The 22,345-nt window shown below is 46.6% G+C and overlaps 2 protein-coding genes across 4 annotated transcripts in view; one reads left to right on the top strand and one right to left on the bottom strand.

The window, feature by feature from the left end:
- The window catches only part of ZUP1 (zinc finger containing ubiquitin peptidase 1), a 133,809-nt gene extending 127,868 nt beyond the window's left edge, over nt 1-5,941 (top strand). For all 3 annotated transcript variants that reach the window (XM_068116467.2, XM_068116468.2, XM_068116469.2), the window contains one exon: nt 5,588-5,941. In XM_068116467.2, the coding sequence (XP_067972568.1) occupies nt 5,588-5,635 (48 nt within the window). In that variant the 3' untranslated portion in view covers nt 5,636-5,941. The remainder of the gene's footprint in view (nt 1-5,587) is intronic.
- The window catches only part of LOC137427197 (amine sulfotransferase-like), a 490,514-nt gene that overhangs the window by 400,341 nt on the left and 67,828 nt on the right, over nt 1-22,345 (bottom strand). The gene's annotated exons all lie outside the window — the stretch shown is intronic.

Genomic DNA, 22,345 nt, shown 5'->3' with positions numbered 1-22,345 from the left:
TTGGAAAGGGTGTTGGAGAGGAGGATAAGGAAGAAGGTGAAGATCGACGAAATGCAGTTTGGATTTATGCCAGGAAGAGGAACGACAGATGCGCTCTTTATTGTGAATTGTGAGGCAGTTGCAGGAGAAGTACATGGAGAAGAGGAAGAAGTTGTTTCTTGGGTTTGTTGATCTGGAGAAAGCATTCGATAGGGTTCCACGCGAAGTATTGACATTGGCATTGAGGAAGTTAGGAGTGGAGGAATGGTTGATCAGAGTAGTGATGGCAATAAACAAAAGAGCGCACACAGCTGTAAGGACGAAGGACGGGAACAGTGGTGAGTTTGAGGTGAAGGTGGGAGTGCATCAGGGGTCGGTACTAAGTCCACTGCTATTTGTAGCTGTGATGGAGGTGCTGGCTCAGAACGTAAAGGAGGGTTTACCGTGGAAGTTGTTGTATGCAGATGATCTGGTGTTTATTGCGGAAAGTATGGATGGACTGAAGGAAAAGATGAACAAATGGAAGGAATATATGGAGACAAAAGGTCTGAAGGTGAATATCGGAAAGGCGAAGGTGATGGCAAGTGGTAAAGCATGTGGTGAGGTGGAAAGAACTGGGAAGTGGCCATGTGCTGTGTGCAGGAAGGGTGTCGGAGTGAATTCCATTCAATGTACAATGTGCGCTGAGTGGGTTCATCAAAAATATAGTGGTCTGAGAGTCAGTCCTCTGAGGGTCATTAACCAGTGTGGCAGCTACATTCAAATGTAAGGTGTGCACAGAGGGAGCTGCAGATGGAGGAAATGTTGAGTTGGATCTTGGAGATGGCGTGAAGCTGGAAGGTGTGAAAACATTTTGCTACCTCACAGACATGCTGAATGGAGAAGGTGGATCAGACTCGGCAACAGTTGCTCGAGGGAGATGTGCATGGAAGAAGTTTCAGGAACTGAGTGGCGTGCTGACGAGGAGGGGAGTGTCGTTGAAGCTGAAGGGAAAGGTGTGTGCTGCATGTGTGAGAAGTGTTATGATTTATAGGAGCTAGACATGGGTAATGAACGTAGAGCAGCAACGAAGGCTGGAAAGGGTGGAAATGCGAATGGTTCGGTGGATGTGCGAAGTATCGTTGAGAGAGAGGAAGACAAATGATGAATTGCGAACGATGATGGGAATAGAGCCTGTGATTGATGCTGTGAAGAGGAACAGGTTGAGATGGTTTGGTCATGTGTTGAGGAAGGATGAAAGTGACTGGTTGAGAAGAGTGATGGAAATGAATGTAGAAGGAAGTAGAGGACGGGGAAGACCAAGAAAGACTTGGCTGAAGATGGTGGAAGAAGAAATGCGGGCAAGGGGGTTAACAAGGAGAGATGCAGAAAATAGGGCAAAATGGAGAAGATTGTTTTGGGGACCGCAAGGCTAACCCCTGCTATCACAGGGAAAATGGCCTTAAAATGCATGTTGTTGGTGTTGTTGTTTGTCGTCATAAATATTTCTGAAAAGGGATTTCATGGATCTACTGGAAATGAGGAACTCAATAAAAGGGGTTTTTTGGGGATGGCAAGGTGATGTTAGATGATTAAAAACGCCAAACCTTTTGGGTGTGACTTTATAATTAACCTTTGACCAGCTCGGTTTATACCTTTTTTTTTTTTCTTTTTTCTTTTTTACCTTTGTCACCAAAAACGATTTGTAGCATGATATTTCAAAACGTTGTGGACGAGTTCTCACAAAAATTGGGGGACGAGTTGGTTCGGAAAAAACAATATGGAGCTTGGATTTGGATTCAGATCTGGCCCATTGATATAAAATACGTGAACTGTTCAGCCTGGCGGAGGTATGCTTGCTACTGAGTGTCGTTCTAGTTAGTTTCTGTAATTCCCTTGATTTGTACCTGATTAGGATTGTAATTAGTCTCTGTAATTCCCTTGATTTGTACCTGATTAGGATTGTAATTAGTCTCTGTAATTCCCTTGATTTGTACCTGATTAGGATTGTAATTAATTTATGTAATTCCCTTGATTTGTTCCTGATTAGGATTGTAATTGGTTTCTGTAATTCCCTTGATTTGTTCCTGATTAGGATTGTAATTAGTCTTTGTAATTCCCTTGATTTGTAGCTGATTAGGATTGTAATTAGTCTCTGTAATTCCCTTGATTTGTACCTGACTAGGATTGTAATTAGTTTATGTAATTCCCTTGATTTGTACCTGATTAGGATTGTAATTAGTTAATGTAATTCCCTTGATTTGTGCCTGATTAGGATTGTAATTAGTTTATGTAATTCCCTTGATTTGTAGCTGATTAGGATTGTAAATAGTTTCTGTAATTCCCTTGATTTGTACCTGATTAGGATTGTAATTAGTTAATGTAATTCCCTTGATTTGTGCCTGCTTAGGATTGTAATTAGTTTATGTAATTTCCTTGATTTGTACCTGATTAGGATTGTAATTAGTCTCTGTAATTCCCTTGATTTGTACCTGATTAGGATTGTAATTAGTCTCTGTAATTTCCTTGATTTGTACCTGATTAGGATTGTAATTAGTCTCTGTAATTTCCTTGATTTGTACCTGATTAGGATTGTAATTAGTTTATGTAATTTCCTTGATTTGTACCTGATTAGGATTGTAATTAATCTCTGTAATTTCCTTGATTTGTACCTGATTAGGATTGTAATTAATCTCTGTAATATCCTTGATTTGTACCTGATTAGGATTGTAATTAGTCTCTGTAATTCCCTTGATTTGTACCTGATTAGGATTGTAAATAGTCTCTGTAATTTCCTTGATTTGTACCTGATTCGGATTGTAATTACCCTGCGCTCGTGAAGCGAAAAGCGGGGTTAAGGATTCAGCTACGTAAGTAAGTGTGCCGCGTCTGCATTTTAAAAATTCATTTTCTCGGCAACTCGGTCCGATAGACATGAAATTTTCACCATAGGAGGGCCTCCTCCTGTAGAATATTTTGATGAATATTATGACGTCATACGTCACGTGGTACAGGTGCCATCTTGGAAAAACGTTAAACCTCCATCTCCCAAACCGCTCAATGGAAAAAATGGAAACATGGCTCATTGTCAAGTACTCACCATGGGGAATAAGATATGTGGATGTCATCGGTACTTTAATTATGACATCATAATTTGACAAGTACAACACTTGATTCGATCAGTATGAAATTTTTTTCTCTGCAATTCTTGGTCCGATTGACATGAAATTTTCACCATAGGAGCGCCTCCTCCTGAAGAATATTTTAATGATTATTATGATGCCATCGGTCACGTGGTACAGGCGCCATCTTGGAAAAACTTCGCACCTCTATATCTCAAACCACTCCATGGAAAAAATTGAGACCTGGCTCAGTCACCGACTCCCCATGGGGAATAAGATATGTTAATGTCAGCGGTGCCTTCATTATGACGGCATAATTTGACAAGTACAACACTTATCCATCCGATCATTTAAAAAATTTCAGCAACTGTTGGTCTGATGTACACAAAATTTTCACCATTGGAGCACCTCCTTCTTTAGAAGATTTTAATGATAATCATGACGTCATAGGTGGTGTTACAGGCGCCATCTTGGAAAAACCGAAAAACGTTGCACCTTTATATCTCCAAAACCGCTCTATGGAAAAAATTGAAACGTGGCTCATTGTAAATAACTCCATATGGGGAATAGGTGTTGTTAACAATGATGTCATTGGTGTCATAATTATGACGTCATAATTTGACAGGGACAACGCTTAATCTGATCAGTTTGAAATGTATTGGGCATGATCTATGCAACAATTATTTGGAGAATATAAATTTATGATGTCATCGCTCATGTGGTTTGGCAGCCATATTGGATTAAAAAAAAAAGAAACATTCAAAAACAGGAGAGTTGACCCACACCAAGTTGACTGTGCAGGGTAAGTATTCTCTGAATACCATCGAGTTAGTTTCTGTAATTCCCTTGATTTGTACCTGATTGGGATTGTAATTACCCTGGCCAGAGGAGAGGGTATTGCATTTGTCAGTTTGTCTGTTTGTTTGTTTGTCCGCACAGAATAAATATGATTTTCTCTGCAACCGTTGGTCCGATTGTTAGGAAATTTTCACCATAGGTGCAACTCCACGTGTAGATTTTTTTTTAATGATAATTATGACGTCATAGATCACGTGGTTCGGTCGCCGTCTTGGAAAAACCGAAAAACTTTACACCTCTATATCTCCGAAATCGCTGAATCGAAAAAATTGAAACATGGTTCATTGTAAAGAACTCTCCATGGGGAATAAAATGTGTTAATGATGATGTCATAGTTGCCTCCATTATGACGTCATAATTCGACAAGTACAAAACTTCATCCGATCAAGATGAAATTTCTTGAGCATAATCTAGGAATAAATTAGTTTAGAAAAATAAAAATGATGACGTCATTGGTCACGTGGTTCGGCCGCCATATTTGTTTCAACACCAAAGCCTTAAAAACCACTGAAAATACATCCTGGCGAGGGTTTCCAATCTCTGCTCTTTTTCTTGTTAGTTTCTGTAATTCCCTTGATTTGTACTTGATTATGATTGTATTTAGTTTTTGTAATTCCCTCAATTTGTACCTGATTGGGATGTAATTAGTTTCTGTAATTCCCTTGATTTGTACCCAATTGGGATTGTAATTACCTCCGTCACCAAAGGTGGATGGAGGTTGTTTTCACCCCTGTCCGTCTGTCTGTCTGTTTATTTGTCTGTCTGTTTGTCCGTTTGTGAACAAAAATTTGTGGGACGTTGTGGTGGTTGTTGGACGGATTCTCAAAAAGTTGTGGACGGATTCGGACGAAATTTGGCCGAGATGTAGCATATGTGACGAGGACAAAACGATTAGATTTTGGTGAAGATCAGGATTCGGATCCAGCTAGTATATTTTTTTAAGTGATTCTTCACCATTGAGTGATATGGCCAACCAGGTGGAGGTATGCTCTCGACTGAGTGCCGTTCTAGTTACCCTTGCCAGAGGAGAGGGTATTGCATTTGAGTCCGTTTGTTTGTTTGTCTGTTTGTCTGTCTGTCTGTTCGTCCGCACAGAATAAATGATTTTCTCTGCAACCGTTGGTCCGATTGACAGGAAATTTTCACCATCAGTGCAACTCCACCTGTATAATTTTAAATGATAATTATGATTTCATAGGTCACGTGGTTCGGCCGCCATCTTGGAAAACCAAAAAACTTTGCACCTCTATATCTCCGAAAGCACTGAATAAAAAAAATTGAGACATGGCTCATTCTAAAGAACTCTCCTTGGGGAATAAAATATGTTAATGATGATGTCATGGTTGCCTCCATATGTCGTCATAATTCGACAAGTACAAAACTTCATCCGATCAAGATGAAATTTTTTGAGAATAATCTAGGAATAAATGAGTTTAGAAAAAAATAATAATGATGACGTCATCGGTCACGTGGTTCGGCCGCCATATTTTATTTAAAACAAAAGCCTTAAAAACCACTGAAAATACATCCTGGCGAGGGTTTGCAATCTGATTGCTCTTTTTCTTGTTGGTTTCTGTAATTCCCTTGATTTGTCACACAAATAACCCTGTTTTGCTTATTCTCTTTCCATGTCTCTTCCTCCCTCACAGGCTTGTCGCATCGCATCCCATGTGTTCACCACACAGCGGATCCCTTGATCCATATTCCGATACTCCACATTTGTTTGCTTATTTGTTTGTTTTTGTTCGTTAAATAAACATTCCTGTTTTCTAAAATGTGGTGAGTTTTGCCGATTGGCTTAATTTGGTTTTTTGACTTTTACATAAATTGACTCTTTTTATTGACTTTTATATAAATTAGTATTTCATTCACTTCCTGAGGACCAAACATGCTTCCTGTTCATGAGTACCGTTGTCAGAATGTATTTTTCAAAATATCCACAAAAGGATGTTATTTTAGTCATTGTGTCAGTGGAAATGAAATGATTAAAATGCTGTATGGTATATACTGTCCTGGCCAAAAATATTGGCACCCTTGCACTTTTTTCAAATAATGCACCATTTCTTCCAGAAAATTGTTGAAATCCAAAAATATTTTGGTTTCCCCACATGTATTTCTTTGGATTGCAGTGGAATAAAACAAAAAAGCTGAAAAAATTACTCCATCTTAGCGTATTCCACACAGTAATCCAAAAATGGCCCGGACAATATTATTGGCACCTTTTAGAAGTTATTAGAAATAATTAGATTTCAAGCAGGTGATTCTCCTTTACTTTGGAATTTAACTCACCTGTGGTGGGTTGCAGGTGCGTGCAATATAAAAATCACTTTCAACCAGTTTGAATCGAGAAAAGGAGTCATTCTGCTGTTTTGTGTCACTGCGTGCCCCGCAATGCACATGGAGAAAAGAAAGAAAACCAGAGAATTGTCTGAGGAGGTCAGACACAAGATTGTAGCCGATCATGGACAATCTCAAGGTTACAGGTCCACCTCCAGAGACCTTGATGTTCCTGTGTCCACCGTACCATACACACTGTTATCAGGAAGTTTAAGGCCCATGGCACTGTAGACAACCTTCCTGGACGTGGCCGCAAGAGAAAACTTGATCGAAGATTGCAAAGAAGGATTGTTCGAATGGTGGCGAAAGCACCTCGATCAACTGCCAAACAGGTTCAAGCTGACCTTCAGACACAAGGTACGACGGTTTCAACTCGCACCATCCATCGCCAACTCAATGAAAGGGGGTTTTATTGTAGGAGACCCAGGAGGACCCCACTGCTGAGAGAGAGACAAAAGAAAGCCCAATTGGCGTTTTTCAAAACACACCTGAACAAGCCAAAATCCTTCTGGGAGAATGTCCTGTGGACAGATGAGACCAAATTAGAGCTTTTTGGTAAAGCACATCATCTCTATGTTTACAGAAAACAAAATGAAGCCTTCAAAAAAAAGAACACCTTCCCTGCAGTCAAACATGGAGGAGGTTCAGTGCTGTTTTGGGGTTGCTGTGCTGCCTCTGGCACTAGGTGCCTTGAATGGGTGCATGGCATCATGAAATCTCATTCTCATTTCTCAGTGTAGGAAGCTCATCCATGGCTATAGGAAGCGCTTGACTGCAGTTATTTTGTCCAAAGGCCGTGCTACCAAATATTAAGTCGAGGGTGTCAATAATTTTCTCAATGCCATTTCTTTTTATTTTCTGATTTAAAAGGATATATCTAAATATCTATAAAGCTCAGTTGACTTTTTGCTCCACCAAATAACAGCGAAACAGAGTTGAGTAAAAGGGTGAAAATTCTACAGATGCTGTGATAAATAACTACCTCTGTCGGTTTGAATGTTTGAAAGAGAATAGACGTCTGGATCAATTTTTAAATTTAATTTAAATCCCGATTTATATATATTGTTGCGGATACGGAGTACGGCTCTTCCCCCTTAGCAAGAGGTGGTTAGCCCCTTGTCTTGTTAAGCTGACCGTCTCCGCTCCTGGTACTTGTAACGCTCTCCCGCGGGATGGAACGGATCAGGGTTATGGGTCCAGGGTTTATCCCGAATACCTTTATCCGTACCTCCGCAGAACAGGGAGGCAAGTACCGCTCGAACCCCGGTTTTAGATGGTCTAGTTGCCGAGCGGTTTTTAGCAACCCGAAGTTCGAGTCATTAGCATTCACTAAACCCGATCCTAAACGTTGGCCAAATCGTGCCACAGGTATTCAATGATGGAAAAGACAAGGACGAACGGATGTGAAGGAAAGAAGGCAAGGTAGGAAGAACAGGATTTATTATTATTTACACACAACCAAAGCAGGGAAGAAAAGAAATGTAATTTACAGGGAAATGGAAGGATCAGAAGGACACAGAGCAATTTCTAACTTATCTATACAGGCTTAACTTATACCCAGGGACAAGACGCACAGAACAAACTCACGTACACGAATGGGGAATTTGAAGAGTGGATTGGCTGGAGGGAGAGGAAGATAGGACCACAAGGCTGGAAGGTTTGGCAGGGCGCACAGCAAGCAGGTCCTCTCCGGTCTGGGAGCGAGCAGGGCGGCGGCGGCACACGTATCTTGTTCGTTCCACATGGCAGGGCTCGTTCTTGCCTTGACACGCCTCGGGCTCTTTCGGTCATCTGCTGCGGTTCTCTTGCGCGATTGTCGCACGCATATATCAAGCGGGGTCGTGACACGCCCTCGGCCGTTTGGGTCCCGCCCCCCGTACTCTGTGTTGGTGGCCTTATATGGCAATCCATGGTCTTGTATCCTTATTTGGGCATGGAGCCGCACAGCCCCGCCCTCGTGGCGCGCCCTGGGCTTGTATCCTTATTTGGGCATGGGGCTGAACAGCCCCGCCCCTTCCTGTCCAAACAGAGCACGGAGCACATATTCACCATAGCAGCGAACGCCGCTTCCAAACCCAGGCCAGTTGAGAGGGCGCGCACCCCACGCCTGTCAAGCTGCTTTACCCAGAGAGGGAGAGTTTGGTTGGGAAATGTAATTATTGAAGGGGAGCTATCCTTATTTGATTCGGTGCAATGGAGTGTCAATTACTGGGCAACAGAATCTTAAACTGGAACACATAATAAGGGAATAACTATTTAGAGGTTCTAAGATTGGCTAGGTGTATGCGATGAATTAACTAAGGGGGATGACCTTTGACCTTTACAATTATGGAGGTATTTACACAGATCATGACATTTACATGGTGTGGTATTTACAAAAATTACCGGATTCTCAAATCCGTTACAATATATATATATTGTTGCGGTTTTGCGAATAAAGGCAACCCCCCTATAGTTAGTTACACCACAACATTTAGCCTCCTATAGTTAGTTATTTCTTATTCAATGTAAAGCATAGGCCCTTTCCAGTGTTTAGAAAGAAAACAAATAATGCGTCGAGTCAGGCAGGAGGATTGTCGGCCTCGTTGAAGCCTAAATTCCCTCGTCATGGGAGTAGACTAGGCCCTGCAGGCCCGAAGGAGGAATAAAACCTTCCCCGAAGGAGGAACGAGACATTCCTGGGAGGAGGAGCAGCGAGCAACCAAGGGAGCTGAAGGGAAGGCAGGGGGGAGTGACCGAGGGTGACCAATGAGGGGCTGTCACGTCACGTGACCCCCGGCCGCCAATTGAGACTCATGGAACATTCAGGAAGGAGTTCGGGGGTTATAAAAACCCGGCCCAGAACACATTCCCTCTCTCTGGTTCCTGCTCCTGGTTCGTCATCATCACGTCGTCCTTGCCGCGATCGTCTCCGGCTGTTGGCGCCTTGGGCTGGAGCGATTACTGGTGCTTTCGTCCACCGAGCTGATCCTTGCATGACCGAGCCCAACTGGGTGAGCTGCACAACCAATCCCATCCGGGCGAGCTGCACGACCGAGCCCATTCAGGCGAGCTGCACAACCAAGCCTATCCGGGCGAGCTGCACGACCGAGCCCATCCGGGCGAGCTGCAAGAAGCGGCCGCACTTCCCTGCGCATTACCCTCCCCCCCGCCCCCCTTCCCCGAACGAGGGCCCTTGTCTGGGAACGTAAGTAAGGCTGTTAAGATTCTCTGCTTTGTCTCTGTTCTATACATACCTGTAATTAAATACTGTGTTTGGTACTTCCAACCTGGCCGTCGTTGTCATTTTCCATTCAATGACCAAGCATCGCCCGAATTAAAACCGCTCAATCGGGTCCGATAGTGTAACGGCACGGGTCACGCGACGCACAACCGCTCGGGCGTCAAAAATATGTGTGACTTGTGCAGGGTTCAGTCCCCGTCCTCACGGCTGCGTGTGTCCGAAGGTATTCGGGTGGTGACCGCTAACCCTTCCACGCGCGGCTGCGGGCTCGGCGGCTGGAGTTGCAGAGCAATCTGTCAACGACGAGTTTAGTCGTGGTCGGCGGCCTCAGTGGAACCGGAGTTCGTGGGGGAACGGGGCATAAACCCCCCTTTGTACGTCGACGAACCCGGGATCCGCCACAATATATATAAACGCGAGTTGTCTGTGTGTGTGTCCGCGTTTTATTCAGAGATGGCTGAACGGATCTTCATCTTCATCAAACGGATCTTCATCTTCATCAAACTTTCAGAGGTTCATCAGTGAGTGCCTGGGAGTATTTTTGTCACAAAAATAAATAAATAAATAAAATTGAAAAAAAAAAACGTTCGGTTTTTTTGGAGTTAAAAAAATAATAATAATTCCTCGATAGTGCCGAAGTCTTTTAAAATGAATGACAGTTATATACAAGTACACATTCGCATAAATAAATACAAAACAATTACCAGACATTTGAATACAAATAAATCAAACAATTCCGGAAGTGTACGAATTTGGTACATTCGTACACTCAAACGCTCAAAACGCCACAATCACTCAAACGTGAGCCACATTCACTCAGAAACGTGGGCCACTCCCCTTCCTCTCCTGCCTCCCCTCCCTTCCCCCCCTCCCCCCTCTCCCTAACCTTCCCCCCTCCTTCTCTCCTCCTCCCCTCCCCTCCCCTCCTCCTCCCCTCCCCTTCCCCCCTCCCCACCCCTCCCCTTCCCCTCCTCCCTACCCTTACCTCCTCCTTCCCTCCCCTCCTCCTCCCCCTCCCCTTCCCTTCCCCCCTCCCCTTCCCCCCCTCCCCTCCCCTTCCCCCCCTCCCCTCCCCTTCCCCTCCTCCCTCTTCCTACCCTTCCCCCCTCCTTCCCTCCCCTCCTCCTCCCCCTCCCCTTCCCCCCTCCCCACCACTCCCCTTTAAGATATAAATTCGCTGTAAAAGAGCCTCCACTTCTGACTGCTCCCCTTCCTCCTCTCTCCACCCTTCCCCCCTCCCCCTCTCCTCCTTCCCCTCCCTCTCCTCCTCCCCTCCCCTCCTTCCCCCTCCCCTCCCCCCTCTCCTCCTTCTCCCCACCCTTCCCCCCCTCCCCTCACCCTCCTCCTCCCCCTCCCCTTTAAGATATAAATTCTCTGTAAAAGAGCTGCCACTTCTGACTGCTCCCCTTCCTCCTCTCCTCACCCTTCCCCCCATCCCCTCCCCCCTCCCCTCCCCGTTAAGATATAAATTCTCCATAAAAGAGCTTCCAGTTCTGACTGCTCCCCTTCCCCCTCCCCTCCCCTCTCCTCACCCTCCCCTTTCCCCTCCCCCTCCCCCTCCCCTTCCCCTTCCCCCCTCCCCTTTAAAATATAAATTCTCTGTAAAAGAGCTTCCACTTCTGACTGCTCCCCTTCCTCCTCTCCTCACCCTCCCCTTCCCCCTCCCCCTCCACCTCCCTTTCCCCCCTGCCCTTTAAAATATAAATTCTCCGTAAAAGAGCTTCCACTTCTGACTGCTCCCCTTCCCCCTCTCCCCTCCCCTTTCCACCCTCCCCTTACCCCCCCCCCCTCCCCCTCCCCCTCTCCTCCCCCTCTTCCCTCCCTCCCCCGTTCCCCTCCCCTCCCCTCCCCTCCCCCGCCCGGCAACGCCGGGTACTTCTGCTAGTTAAGTTCTAAATCAAAAACAAACGTTCTGTAATATTAACAGTGAACTAAAGAATTGTGGAGACCAAATACTTTTGTCAATTTCAACTTATTTTTAGAGAAAAGTGTAAGTTATTTGAAAAAAGTGCAAGGGTGCCAATATTTTTGGCCACGATTGTAAATTAACATGATCATGTTACACTACTCACAATAAGTTAGGGATATTGGCAGGGTCTTCGGTGTGGTTGATTTTGTGTATTAATTATGTTGAAAAAAGTTGTTGGTCCTAATTCTATGGTTATTAATGAGTGTGAAAAAACACAGCATTCTTGATTTCAATATTTATTGGTTCCAACAAATCACGTCATATGGGTAATACCCCCAAAACCACAAATTCAGGATTTCAGTAGCGTGTGTTCCCACCATTCGCAGCGATCACCGCTTGACACCGAATCCTCATACTCCTCATACTCCTCACCAGCCTCATGATGTTGATCTGCGGAAGTGCGTTCTACTTCTCCACCAGCGCCGCGCGGAGTTCAGGTAGGTCATGTGGTGGCGCGGCACGTGCATCCAGGCGCTGCTTCAGTTGGTCCCAGACATGCTCGATTGGGTTCAGGTCGGGTGACGAGGCCGGCCACTCCATGTGAGGAACCCCGACTTCCTGAAGACGGGCTGTGACGATTCTGGCGTGATGAGGAGGCGCATTGTCATCCATGAAGATGAAATATGGGGTACGTTGAGTGTACTGAGGGATGATGATGGGGTCTATTATGTCCCGCAGGTAAGAACGGCCAGTAACTGTCCCATCGACAAACACCAGTTCCGTTTTGCACTGACTGGCGACGCCTGCCCAGACTGTTACGCCACCTCCTCCAAAGTGGTGCCTTGGGACCATGTTGACCTCGCCGTCTCCAGTGACGTCGGCGGCCATCTTTTCTGTGCAGGGTGATCTGGGATTCATCAGTGAACAGGACGGACGACAACTGCTGCATGGTCCAGGTGACGTGGTCTTGTGCCCACTGCAAACGGTTAACACGGTGTCTTGCCGTGAGTGGCGTCACCTGCAACGGACGTCTAGCATTCAACCCAAAGCGGTGGAGTCGGTCGCCGGAGAGCGTAGGTCCTCAGGTACAGGTCATCGTTCCGATCGGTGACACTTGGAGCTCCACTCCTGGGTCGATTCCGAACGCTGCCAGTGGCTGTATGCTTCTTAGCCAGCCTGCTGATGACACTCTGACACGCCAAATTTGACGGCGACATCAGACTACCTCCTGCCGACACGCCGGCGGGCTGTGGCTAGTTGGCGCTCCTCGTCTGTTAAGCGACGTCGTGTTCACATTGTTGGTCGAATGGTGTACTGGGCAATATTCCTCAACAATACCTGCCTTTATACCCCCAGAAATGGACAAATGCATGCTGTTTTGACCATGATTGAGAATTTGAGTTTTTGAGTGTTGTCCGCCATAGGACAAACAAACAGTGTACAGTGAGCACATTTCATACAGAACACAAAACAAGGTGATTCCATAACCCACATACAATGGTCTGCCTATCCCAAAAATCAGTGAGGTGAAACACACACCCCTATAAAAAAAAATCAACTCGCTCCGACAATATCCCGAACTTATTGTGAGTAGTGTACATAACACGTGAGCCTGGTGTGTTGGCTTAGCGGTTAGGGTGCCAGCTTGGGATCCTGGGTTCGAATGCCGGTCGATCTCTGAATTAACACCAGGAGGGTTCACTCAGCCTGTCATCCTTCTGAGGTCGGCAAATTGAGTACCAGTTCACTGGTAATTACCTGTGTGTCACAAAAAGGCGACTAACAAGGTTGGTGGCAGGAAGGTCTGGCCATAAAACATTGTTTCAAAAAATCCGGCCATAAAACATTGCTTCAAAAAAAGGGACCATGATGCCCGAAAAAAGGCCAACCCCTGCTCTGTGGGAAAAATGGCCTCTAAAGGTGGTTCTGTACATAACACGTGATCTGAAGACAAATTCTGGAATTGTGTGTGGAATTCCTTACTCGAGCTTGAAACAAGTCTTAAAGGAAGGAGAACCAACAAGAAAGGGGTTGCAAGGCCTTATATGACCAGGAGGAAATGAGGTGTATGTTTTTATTTGGGTCCAAAGAAAATCATTCAATACAACACCGGTGTGTACCCTGGTTTAGAATAGGTACACCGTATCCCTGCGTGTCGTAAGAGGCGACTAAGAGGGTTGGCGTCAGGAAGGGCATCCTGCAATAAAAACATTGCCTCAAAAAGAGAACCATGACAATTACAACTACATATGAGCAGGGTACAGCCCGAAGTGGAGATCGGTTTCTGAGGTTTGGGACATGGAATGTAGGGACAATGACAGGGAGATCAGGAGAAGTGGTGGAAGTATTGATCAGAAGAAGAGTGGACATATGTTGTGTGCAAGAGACGAGATGGAAGGGAAGTGGTGTGAGAATGGGGAAGGGTAGGCAGGGACAGAAATACACGTTTGTGTGGCAAGGGTGCCTGGAGGGCGTGAATGGTGTTGGTGTCCTGTTTTCTGAGGAGTTTGTAGACAGTGTGACTAGAGTGAGTGATTGGTTGATGATGGTGAAAATGACGATTGGAAAGATCTTGGTGAACGTCATCTCGGGATATGCTCCGCAGGTTGGTCGGAGTGATGAAGAGAAGGACAAGTTCTGGTGTACGATAGAGAAGCTGATGGAAACCGTGAAAGATGAGGAGGTTGTTGTGGTAGGAGGAGACCTAAATGGACATGTGGGAAGGAGTATGGACGGTTTTGAGGGAGTTCATGGGGGTTACGGATATGGTGTGAGAAATGGAGAAGGTAAAAGGATTTTGGAGTTTGCTGATGGAGCTGATTTGTTGATTTGTAATACTCAGTTCCAGAAAGAGGATAATAAGCTTGTTACAAACACGTCAGGTGGGTCGACGACAACCGTTGACTACCTGATGGTGCGTAGGCGAGATAGGGGGCACCTCCAGAACACAAAGGTGATCCCGGGGGAGGACGCTGTTTCACAGCACCACTTGGTTGTCTGCGACATAAGGGTGAAAGGTGCGAGGAGAGCTCGGTGGGTGAAGTACCAACTGAGAATGAAGGTGTGGAGGTTGAAAGAGGTGACAGTAAGGGAGGCATTAAAAGAGAGGCTGAGTATGGTAGAGGATGGTGTGGTTGAGCTTGAACGTGGTTGGATGTCAATGAAAGATTGTCTGTTGGGAGCTGTTGGTGAGGTATGTGGATGGACAAAAGGACCACCGAGGCACTCGGAAACATGGTGGTGGGATGATGAAGTTGGAAAGAGGATTGACGAGAAGAGGAAGAAGTTCAAGGAGTGGCAGAAGGCGAAGGGTACGGGAGCAGAAAAAGCAGAGCATGAAAGTTATAAGGCAGCCAAGAAGGCTTTAAAGAAAGAGGTAGCAAAGGTGCAGGAGGCATGCAGGAAAATGTTCGGAGAACGCTTGGATTCGGAAGAGGGTCAGAGGGCGGTATTCAGGATTGCAAAGCAGGTAGCGAAAGAGAGGTGTGATGTGATGGGGGTGAGGTGCTTGAAGGATGAAGTGGAACAAATCGTTGTGGACCCAGATGGACTTAAAGGAAGATGGAAAATATATATGGAAATGCTGTTGAATACAGATAATGAATGAGATGGCAACATAGAGAGTAACCCAGTTTTAGGACCGGCAGAGAAGATAACTGAGAAGGAAGTTGAGGAAGCGATAAAAGCAATGAAGGGTAGAAAAGCGGGAGGGCCAACGGGAGTTGTGGGAGATATGTTGAAGGCAGCAGGAAGTTGGGGTGTGAAGAGAATGACAGAGATCTGTAATCTGGTGGTGAAAGAAGGCCGCATTACGTGAATTGGAACGTGCATTACATCGGGAATGGAACAACCTGCCACAGCAACGCATACGACGGCTTACAGGGTCTATGAGACGTAGGGTTGAGTCAGTGATCCGATCACGTGGGTCCTACACACGTTATTGACGCAAAGATCGCTAGAGGTCTTCTCCGAACAATGACTGTACGTTAGAAAACATAAACGTCATCCACACTGTCCGTGATGGACCTATAGCTCCATACTTAAATTGAGGTGAAAATATGCCTAAAATTCCCAAAAAATTTCACCTTAAATTATTCAGAATAAAATATTGAAAACGGAATGATTGTTATGTTTTTATGTGACCATAATATCACTTCTCCAGAAAATATAGCAATATCATGGGTATATTACACTGTTTTGACGACAACAAACTTGTAATGTGCGAGGTTGTAAAAAAACGGGGGGGGTGCTTAACTTAATTCTTTGTGTATATATATATGTATATATAAATATGTATATATATATATGTATATGTATATATATATATGTATATATAAATATGTATATATATATATGTATATGTATATATATATATGTATATATATATATGTATATGTATATATATATATGTATATGTATATATATATATATATATATATATATGTATATATATATATATATGTATATATATATATATATGTATATATATATGTATATATATATGTATATATTGTTACAGACACGACTTTGATGTTATGGTGGGCCGAGCGGAATGGCCGCCGTGTCCGCACAAGTTACCCGATTATACTCGAACGTTGCCGAGTCGCGCTACGCTGAATCAATGATGGAAAAGGACACAACGGCTGGGATTAAAATGACACGACACCAAGGGTTCAGTTCTCAAGACCTCCGGAGGAGGTTATATTAGGGCGGAAGGTCAGATTACAACTACAAGAGGGACAGCATAGAAAGACAGGCACTTAGACACACTTATCTTATTCCCTGACAGACGACAGATAAACAGGACAAAAACTGACTCACACGGGGATTGATGGCAAGGAAAGCGGGCAGTCGATGGCTCAAGGTGCACCGTTCTCGGAGGGGGTGCACCGTTCTCGGAGGTACTGCAATACCGGGTCGATGCGTGGAGCTCGCTCAGCGCTTGGAGGTGGTGACTGGCTCTTCTTCAAGCTCGGGGCGCATCTCACGTCACATCCGGTAAGTCGCTGCGTATATCCGGCGGGGAGTGACACGCCCTCGGCTCGTCAGCTCCGCCCCAGATGGAATCGGTCCGCCCTTCTTATTGGGTGCGGGGGGGTTACCAGGCTCCGCCCTTGACGAGGAGCTGACAGCCAGCCCCTTCGTGGTAACCCCGTGGAGCGCATGGGTAATGGCGGCTAACCGAGCCGGAGTGAGGACGCACACTCCCCGCGCGCGCCGTTGTTGTAGTTGTTGTAGTTGTTGTTGTAGTTGTTGTTTGGGGAAGAAGATGGGAGGAGGTATGGGAAGGTCCTAAACTCACTACTGGTGCCATATAATCACATTCTGGTGCAACGAAGAGTCAGAATTAATGGAAACGAGTCCTTAACTGACATAGACTAAGAATAACTAGCAAGATGTCCGAAAGTTGTCTACGTGAGATGCGGTGGACCTGGGCACGACATTTAATGGGGGAAAAAGGGGAAGGTCGGTTCTACAGAGTGTTATTTACAGGCAATGGGACTAGGGAATGGGGGATTGGGGATAGTTGGGGAGTATTGGGGAAATCGGGGAATATTTACAAGCGGATCTGGAGGCCAAATGCCATATCCGCAACAATATATATATATATGTATATATATATATATATGTATATATATATATATATATGTATATATATATATATATGTATGTATATATATATATGTATGTATATATATATATATATATATATGTGTAGGGAGCTGTAATGCCCCTCCCCCTTTGTATATCCTTGCTGCTTTACCAATTACCAAGTATAACCAATTATATGTTTTGTTTTGACTGATTGCTGTACTCTTTATAATACTTAGTCCTTTCTTGTGCTTTGAGGATGTGTAATATCCTAATAAGGAGTTCTGTGCTTGTGAGCTCTTGGCCTGTGTGGGCACACACAATCTCTCATTCCCCTTCCCTGGCCTTGGTGGCAACTGTTATCTCTCAGCCTCCCTCTAGACTTTGCCAATATCCTGGGGCTGACACATTTACGAGTGTCCCCTCCTTTTGTACTTTCCCAACCAAGGTTTCTATACAGAAAGTTGTAAACATGTTGCCACATATGGCTGACCATCTCCTTATCTGAGTTAAACTATGAGTGGCCTTGATGAGCTTCCTCTAACTAACTGAACAACAGGATGGGACTATGGTGGGAGGGCCAATGAGCCCATTCTGTCTCTGTATCTTGTGAGCTAAAACCACACCCGATATTCCTTATATAAAGCAAGTTTAAATCGAATTATTTCAGAGAATCTTGTTGTAGTGTTGGTCATTTCATGTGAACCTTCTGCGACATCTTGCTGTCCGCAAGCTTGTGTAATCGAGTTCTAATAAATATATCCGTTGCTCCTTTTCTCTGAGTCTTCTGAGTCCCAAGTTCTAAGTCTCAATCCGACAAGTGGTGGCAGCGGTGGGATCAGTCTGTGCAGTCCGGGACGCGGTCCCAGGCAAGTGAGTGGTGAGAGACCAGCTGGCAATTGATCCGGGTCAGGTGAGCTGTGGTTTTCTTTTGTTTTTCCTTTATAGCCTGGGGGTCAGTCCAAATTGTAACCCACACTCTCTTGCTCGGGTGCCGTTTGTTCCGTTCCCTGCTCAAACCTGATCCACGAACCTAAATTTAGATACGGACCGCTTGGGTCCCGGAGCAACTGACTGTTTATGGACTCGTCAGGGTAACGTTACGTAAGGGAAAGTGCCCCACGTTGGGCGCCTGAGGGTAAGGAGTAATAGATCTCTGGGTTGTGAGGGTAAGGATAAGGGCGGCGTCCCGATCCGAGGCCTACCCGGGAGACTTTGGAATTATAAGTAAGATTAGAAGTATTACACGGGCGTAGGACGCCAGGAAAGCACAGTAAGGGTAGGTTAGACGGCTGAGTAGGCGGGCGATCCTCTCAGGAGAGTAGGTAGCGTGGCTGTACCGCGAGGCGGGCGATCCTCACGGGTACAAGGCTGCGAGCCTCTCAGAGTTAGGTAGACGGCTGTACCGCGAGGCGGGCGATCCTCACGGGTACAAGGCTACGTCGGTAAACTAAATTTTCCTAGGATGGGGAACAGAATGGGTAATAAGGCAGGTGAACCGCTTAGAAATACCCCAGCATTTTTCATGTTTCGGAGGTATGGCTATGATGCTGCGAGACCAGGGAAGTCATGGGTTGTGCTGACGAAGGATTTAGGTGAACCGTGGCCCGAAGGAGGGTCTTTTGCGCTGGAAAAATTGGACGCGTTGTATGAGGCATTAGAAAAGTTGGAACAGGCCACGAAACACTTCCCGCCTGACTATTGGAAAGTCTTTGGTTGGTGGAAGGAAGAAGCAATGAAGCGACACGCAAAGTCGAAACAGGCCAGCTTGCCCGGTGAGGTAACAAAACTCAAGGGTCTGAGGAAACAGGCGAATAAAGTGCAGGATGAAGCGATTAAAGAAATAGAGAGGCAGGCCAATGCGCGACTGATGTCGCTCGTTGAAAACCCAGACCCCGCGGTAGGGGAAGTAGTGACCAATCTACCCTCCCCAGCCCCAGACCTAAGCCCTGTCCCGGGGTTTCAGGCACCACCTATCCTTTCTGCGCTCCCGCCACCACCTCCCTATAACCCCGCTACCATCGCGCCCCAGATACCCCAGAACCACCCGAGCCAGGGAAGACCGTTTGCACAACTCGGGGCTAACGGAATAGATGACGGGACCGACATCGCAGGGTTCCCGCCACCGATAGGACAGGATGGGTTATACCCCTCACTGGTAGGCTGTAATGGGAAAGAGACCTCACAAACTACCCCATTGGAATGTCAGGAAATAGAGGGAAGAAAAACATTGTGCCCCCTACAAGTTATCGGAGTTGACTCAGCAGGTCATGGGGTTCGAGAAAGGGTACCATGGAAAGAATCCTCTTTAACGGTAATGCGGGAAAGGATTCAACATTTGCTTATTGAGGATCCACGACAGATAGTGCCAACCATGTCGAATTGGGTTATAGCTGGCGAGTGCGACTATCGAGACATAACTCATATGGGAGTATCCGTGCTCCCACCCAAAGTATGGGAAAGGGCTAGACTAAGAGCACACTGGCCGCACGACGATCCAAGGGCAGCAGGAGCGGGCCAGATAACACCAGCGCAATGGGACGCACTGAAGGTCCGGCTGCTGGGTGCCATCGAACATGCGCTGTTGCCAGCAGGGGGTCCGGATTGGGGAAAAATCGGGGCCATAAAACAAAAACCAGGAGAACCAATTGGAGAGTACCGAGAAAGGTTGGAAAAGGCCATCGCGCGCTGGGGAGGACTGGGTCCGATGCAGCTGGGAGGGCTACCCCAACCATTGGTAAATCAATATCTAATCGAGGGGCTTCGGCCGATATTAAAGAAACAGGTACAGTCCGTCCTCTTCGGCTGGAAGGGAATGACAACCAACGAATTATGCGACAAACTGGAACAATGCCCGGGCTCCTCCCTAGAGGAGAAGAAGGATATTAAGGAGGAAATATTGCAAATGTTTGTCCAAGAGAAACGGGCTCAATTCAATCAAGGTAAAAAGGGGGATCAGAGTCAGAACTACATACGCGAACAGTGCCAGAAGTGGGGGCCTGTTCGAGGTTTTGAGGAACATAGGAGGAGTTGTTGGCCTTCTTTCTATAGGGGCCAATTCCCCAACGGAGAGTGGGTCCACCACGAAAATGAAAACTGCGACGGTTGTACTGAGGAAGACTTTGGACTAATTAATATGGACGAGATAAAACAACAATGGACAATACCACCCCCTCTTGCCCCTCCTCCTCAAAACCCTCAAACTTGGACTGTGCAAGGGCCCCCTCCCCAAAATTGGTATCCACCAAGACCCCTTCTCCAAACCCCTGGACCACCCCCCAATAGTGGGATGCAGAATGGACCAAGGGGGAACTGGGCCCCGCCTCGGGGTCCGCCGCAATGGCAACCTGTAAACCAGTCACAGTGGGGGCCGCCAGAACGCCGGCTGGGCGGAAGGGGCGCTGTAGAGGGACGACCTATGCCCTCCGCACCACCGGTTCCGCAGGAACCGTGCCATTATTGCAAGCAAATGGGACACTGGATACGTGATTGCCCGAAGGCTCGTAAGGGGTTTCCGCCCCAATACAATAGAGGGGCCTATTGACGGGACGCTGGCGGGTCGCCCAAGGAGTGTCCTCTTTTGACCATGACACCGGCAGAGGAACCGACCTTGACGTTGGACGTGGAGGGAAGACAATTAGAATTTCTCGTCGATACGGGCGCGACTCGCAGCACAATTAACAAGGGGCAGTTGCCCTCTTTGCGCCCCACGGCGAGGAACGTTCAAATACTGGGCGTTTCAGGCTTACCCCAAGCGCTTCCTGTTTCGGAGGAAGTGCGAGTAACATGCGGCCCGCTGGAGGCTAAACATGCGTTCTTGATGACCACTACCGCCCCGACAAATTTGTTAGGACGGGATTTGTTGTGCCGATTGGGCTGTCAAATCTCATGTACAGAGGAGGGAGTTTTCGTAAACGTCGCGGAATCTAAACGCGACTTGGTAATGACGGCATTGTCTCGGCCCGGCCCCACCGCTTATTGGTGGCGCTTGGACGAAGGGGCTCTGGCTACCTGGATGCATATCATAGATAATGTGTGTTTGGACAGTTCAGTTCTGCGAGATTGGCTACAACTGCACCAAATTTCGATAAAAAACTTAAGGGATAATCCACCCCATTGCACTGCGTACTATGATGCAACGGGCGAGGACGAGAATTATCGAGAGAAGGTTAAGGAAAAGTTGGGCGAGCGCACGCCTCTACACTTATCACGGATATGGATCGGCCGTGAGGGAATAGGACTCGAGGCAGTCCTAACCTCGAGTCAGCGTGCGTTGACCCAATACCCCGAAGGAGCGGCCGCCCATGTTACCCTCACTACTGCCAAGGGGTGGCCGCCAGAAAGCGTAGGTTGGATGGTGGGGCGGTTACGAGAAGTTCCCTTACAAGGTTATCGGAGTTAGAGAGGCCGCTGGACTTTGAAACGGCTCCAAAATGGCGAAGGGTTCTCAATTGACTTCAAGACACAACGGAGGGATGGAGTGTTCGAAGCAACAGAATTGCCTCCTAAGGGCACCTATGCCATGAGGGCAGTGCTGACGGACCCGGGTGAGTCAGATTACCTCCTAGCGGAGGTGCCAGACAATTTATGGCCTAAGAGCGACGGTGAGGTTGGACGGATGCGAGACGCCAAACCTCTAGTGATAGCAGTGCAGCCGGGGATGCGCTTGCCAAATGTAAAACAGTATAAGCTACGACCTGAGGCCGACGTAGGCATAGCACCGGTAATTCAATCCCTAGTGGAACAGAAAATTATCGTGGAAACTAACAGCCCATGTAATACACCAATTTTGCCAGTGAAAAAGCCGTCAAAGGACAAATGGAGGTTTGTACAGGATTTAAGGGAGGTGAACAAGGTGATACAGGGCATACACCCACTAGTTCCAAACGGAGAAACCCTCATGATGTCAATCCCGCCGGACGCAACATACTTCACAGTTATCGACCTTTGTTCTGCGTTTTTCTCTGTGCCCATCGCGCCTGAGTCACAATACTTGTTCGCTTTCACCCATAGGGGGCGCCAGTATACCTGGACAGTACTACCTCAGGGGTTTTCAGATAGCCCCACTCTGTTTTCCCGGGCGCTACACCACGACCTGGCGGATGTGGAATTGAAGGGAGGGTCAGTGTTGCTGCAATACGTTGACGATTTGTTGATTTGCTCCCCTTCAAAGGAGGCGTGCGAAATGGATTCCATGGCCCTATTAAAGGCCTTGGCGGCCAAAGGCCACAAAGTAGGCAGACCAAAACTTCAGTTTGTGCGGAAGGTTGTAACTTACTTGGGACACGCCATTTCGCACGGAAAACGCGAATTGGATGCTGGACGGGTGACCGCTATCATGGAGCT

The sequence above is a fragment of the Myxine glutinosa genome, chromosome 5 (genome assembly GCF_964187855.1).
Source record: "Myxine glutinosa chromosome 5, kmMyxGlut1.1, whole genome shotgun sequence".
Classification (NCBI taxonomy): domain Eukaryota; kingdom Metazoa; phylum Chordata; class Myxini; order Myxiniformes; family Myxinidae; genus Myxine; species Myxine glutinosa.
The sequence above is the reverse complement of the archived record's forward strand: the minus strand, read 5'-3'. Positions and strand labels throughout refer to the sequence as shown.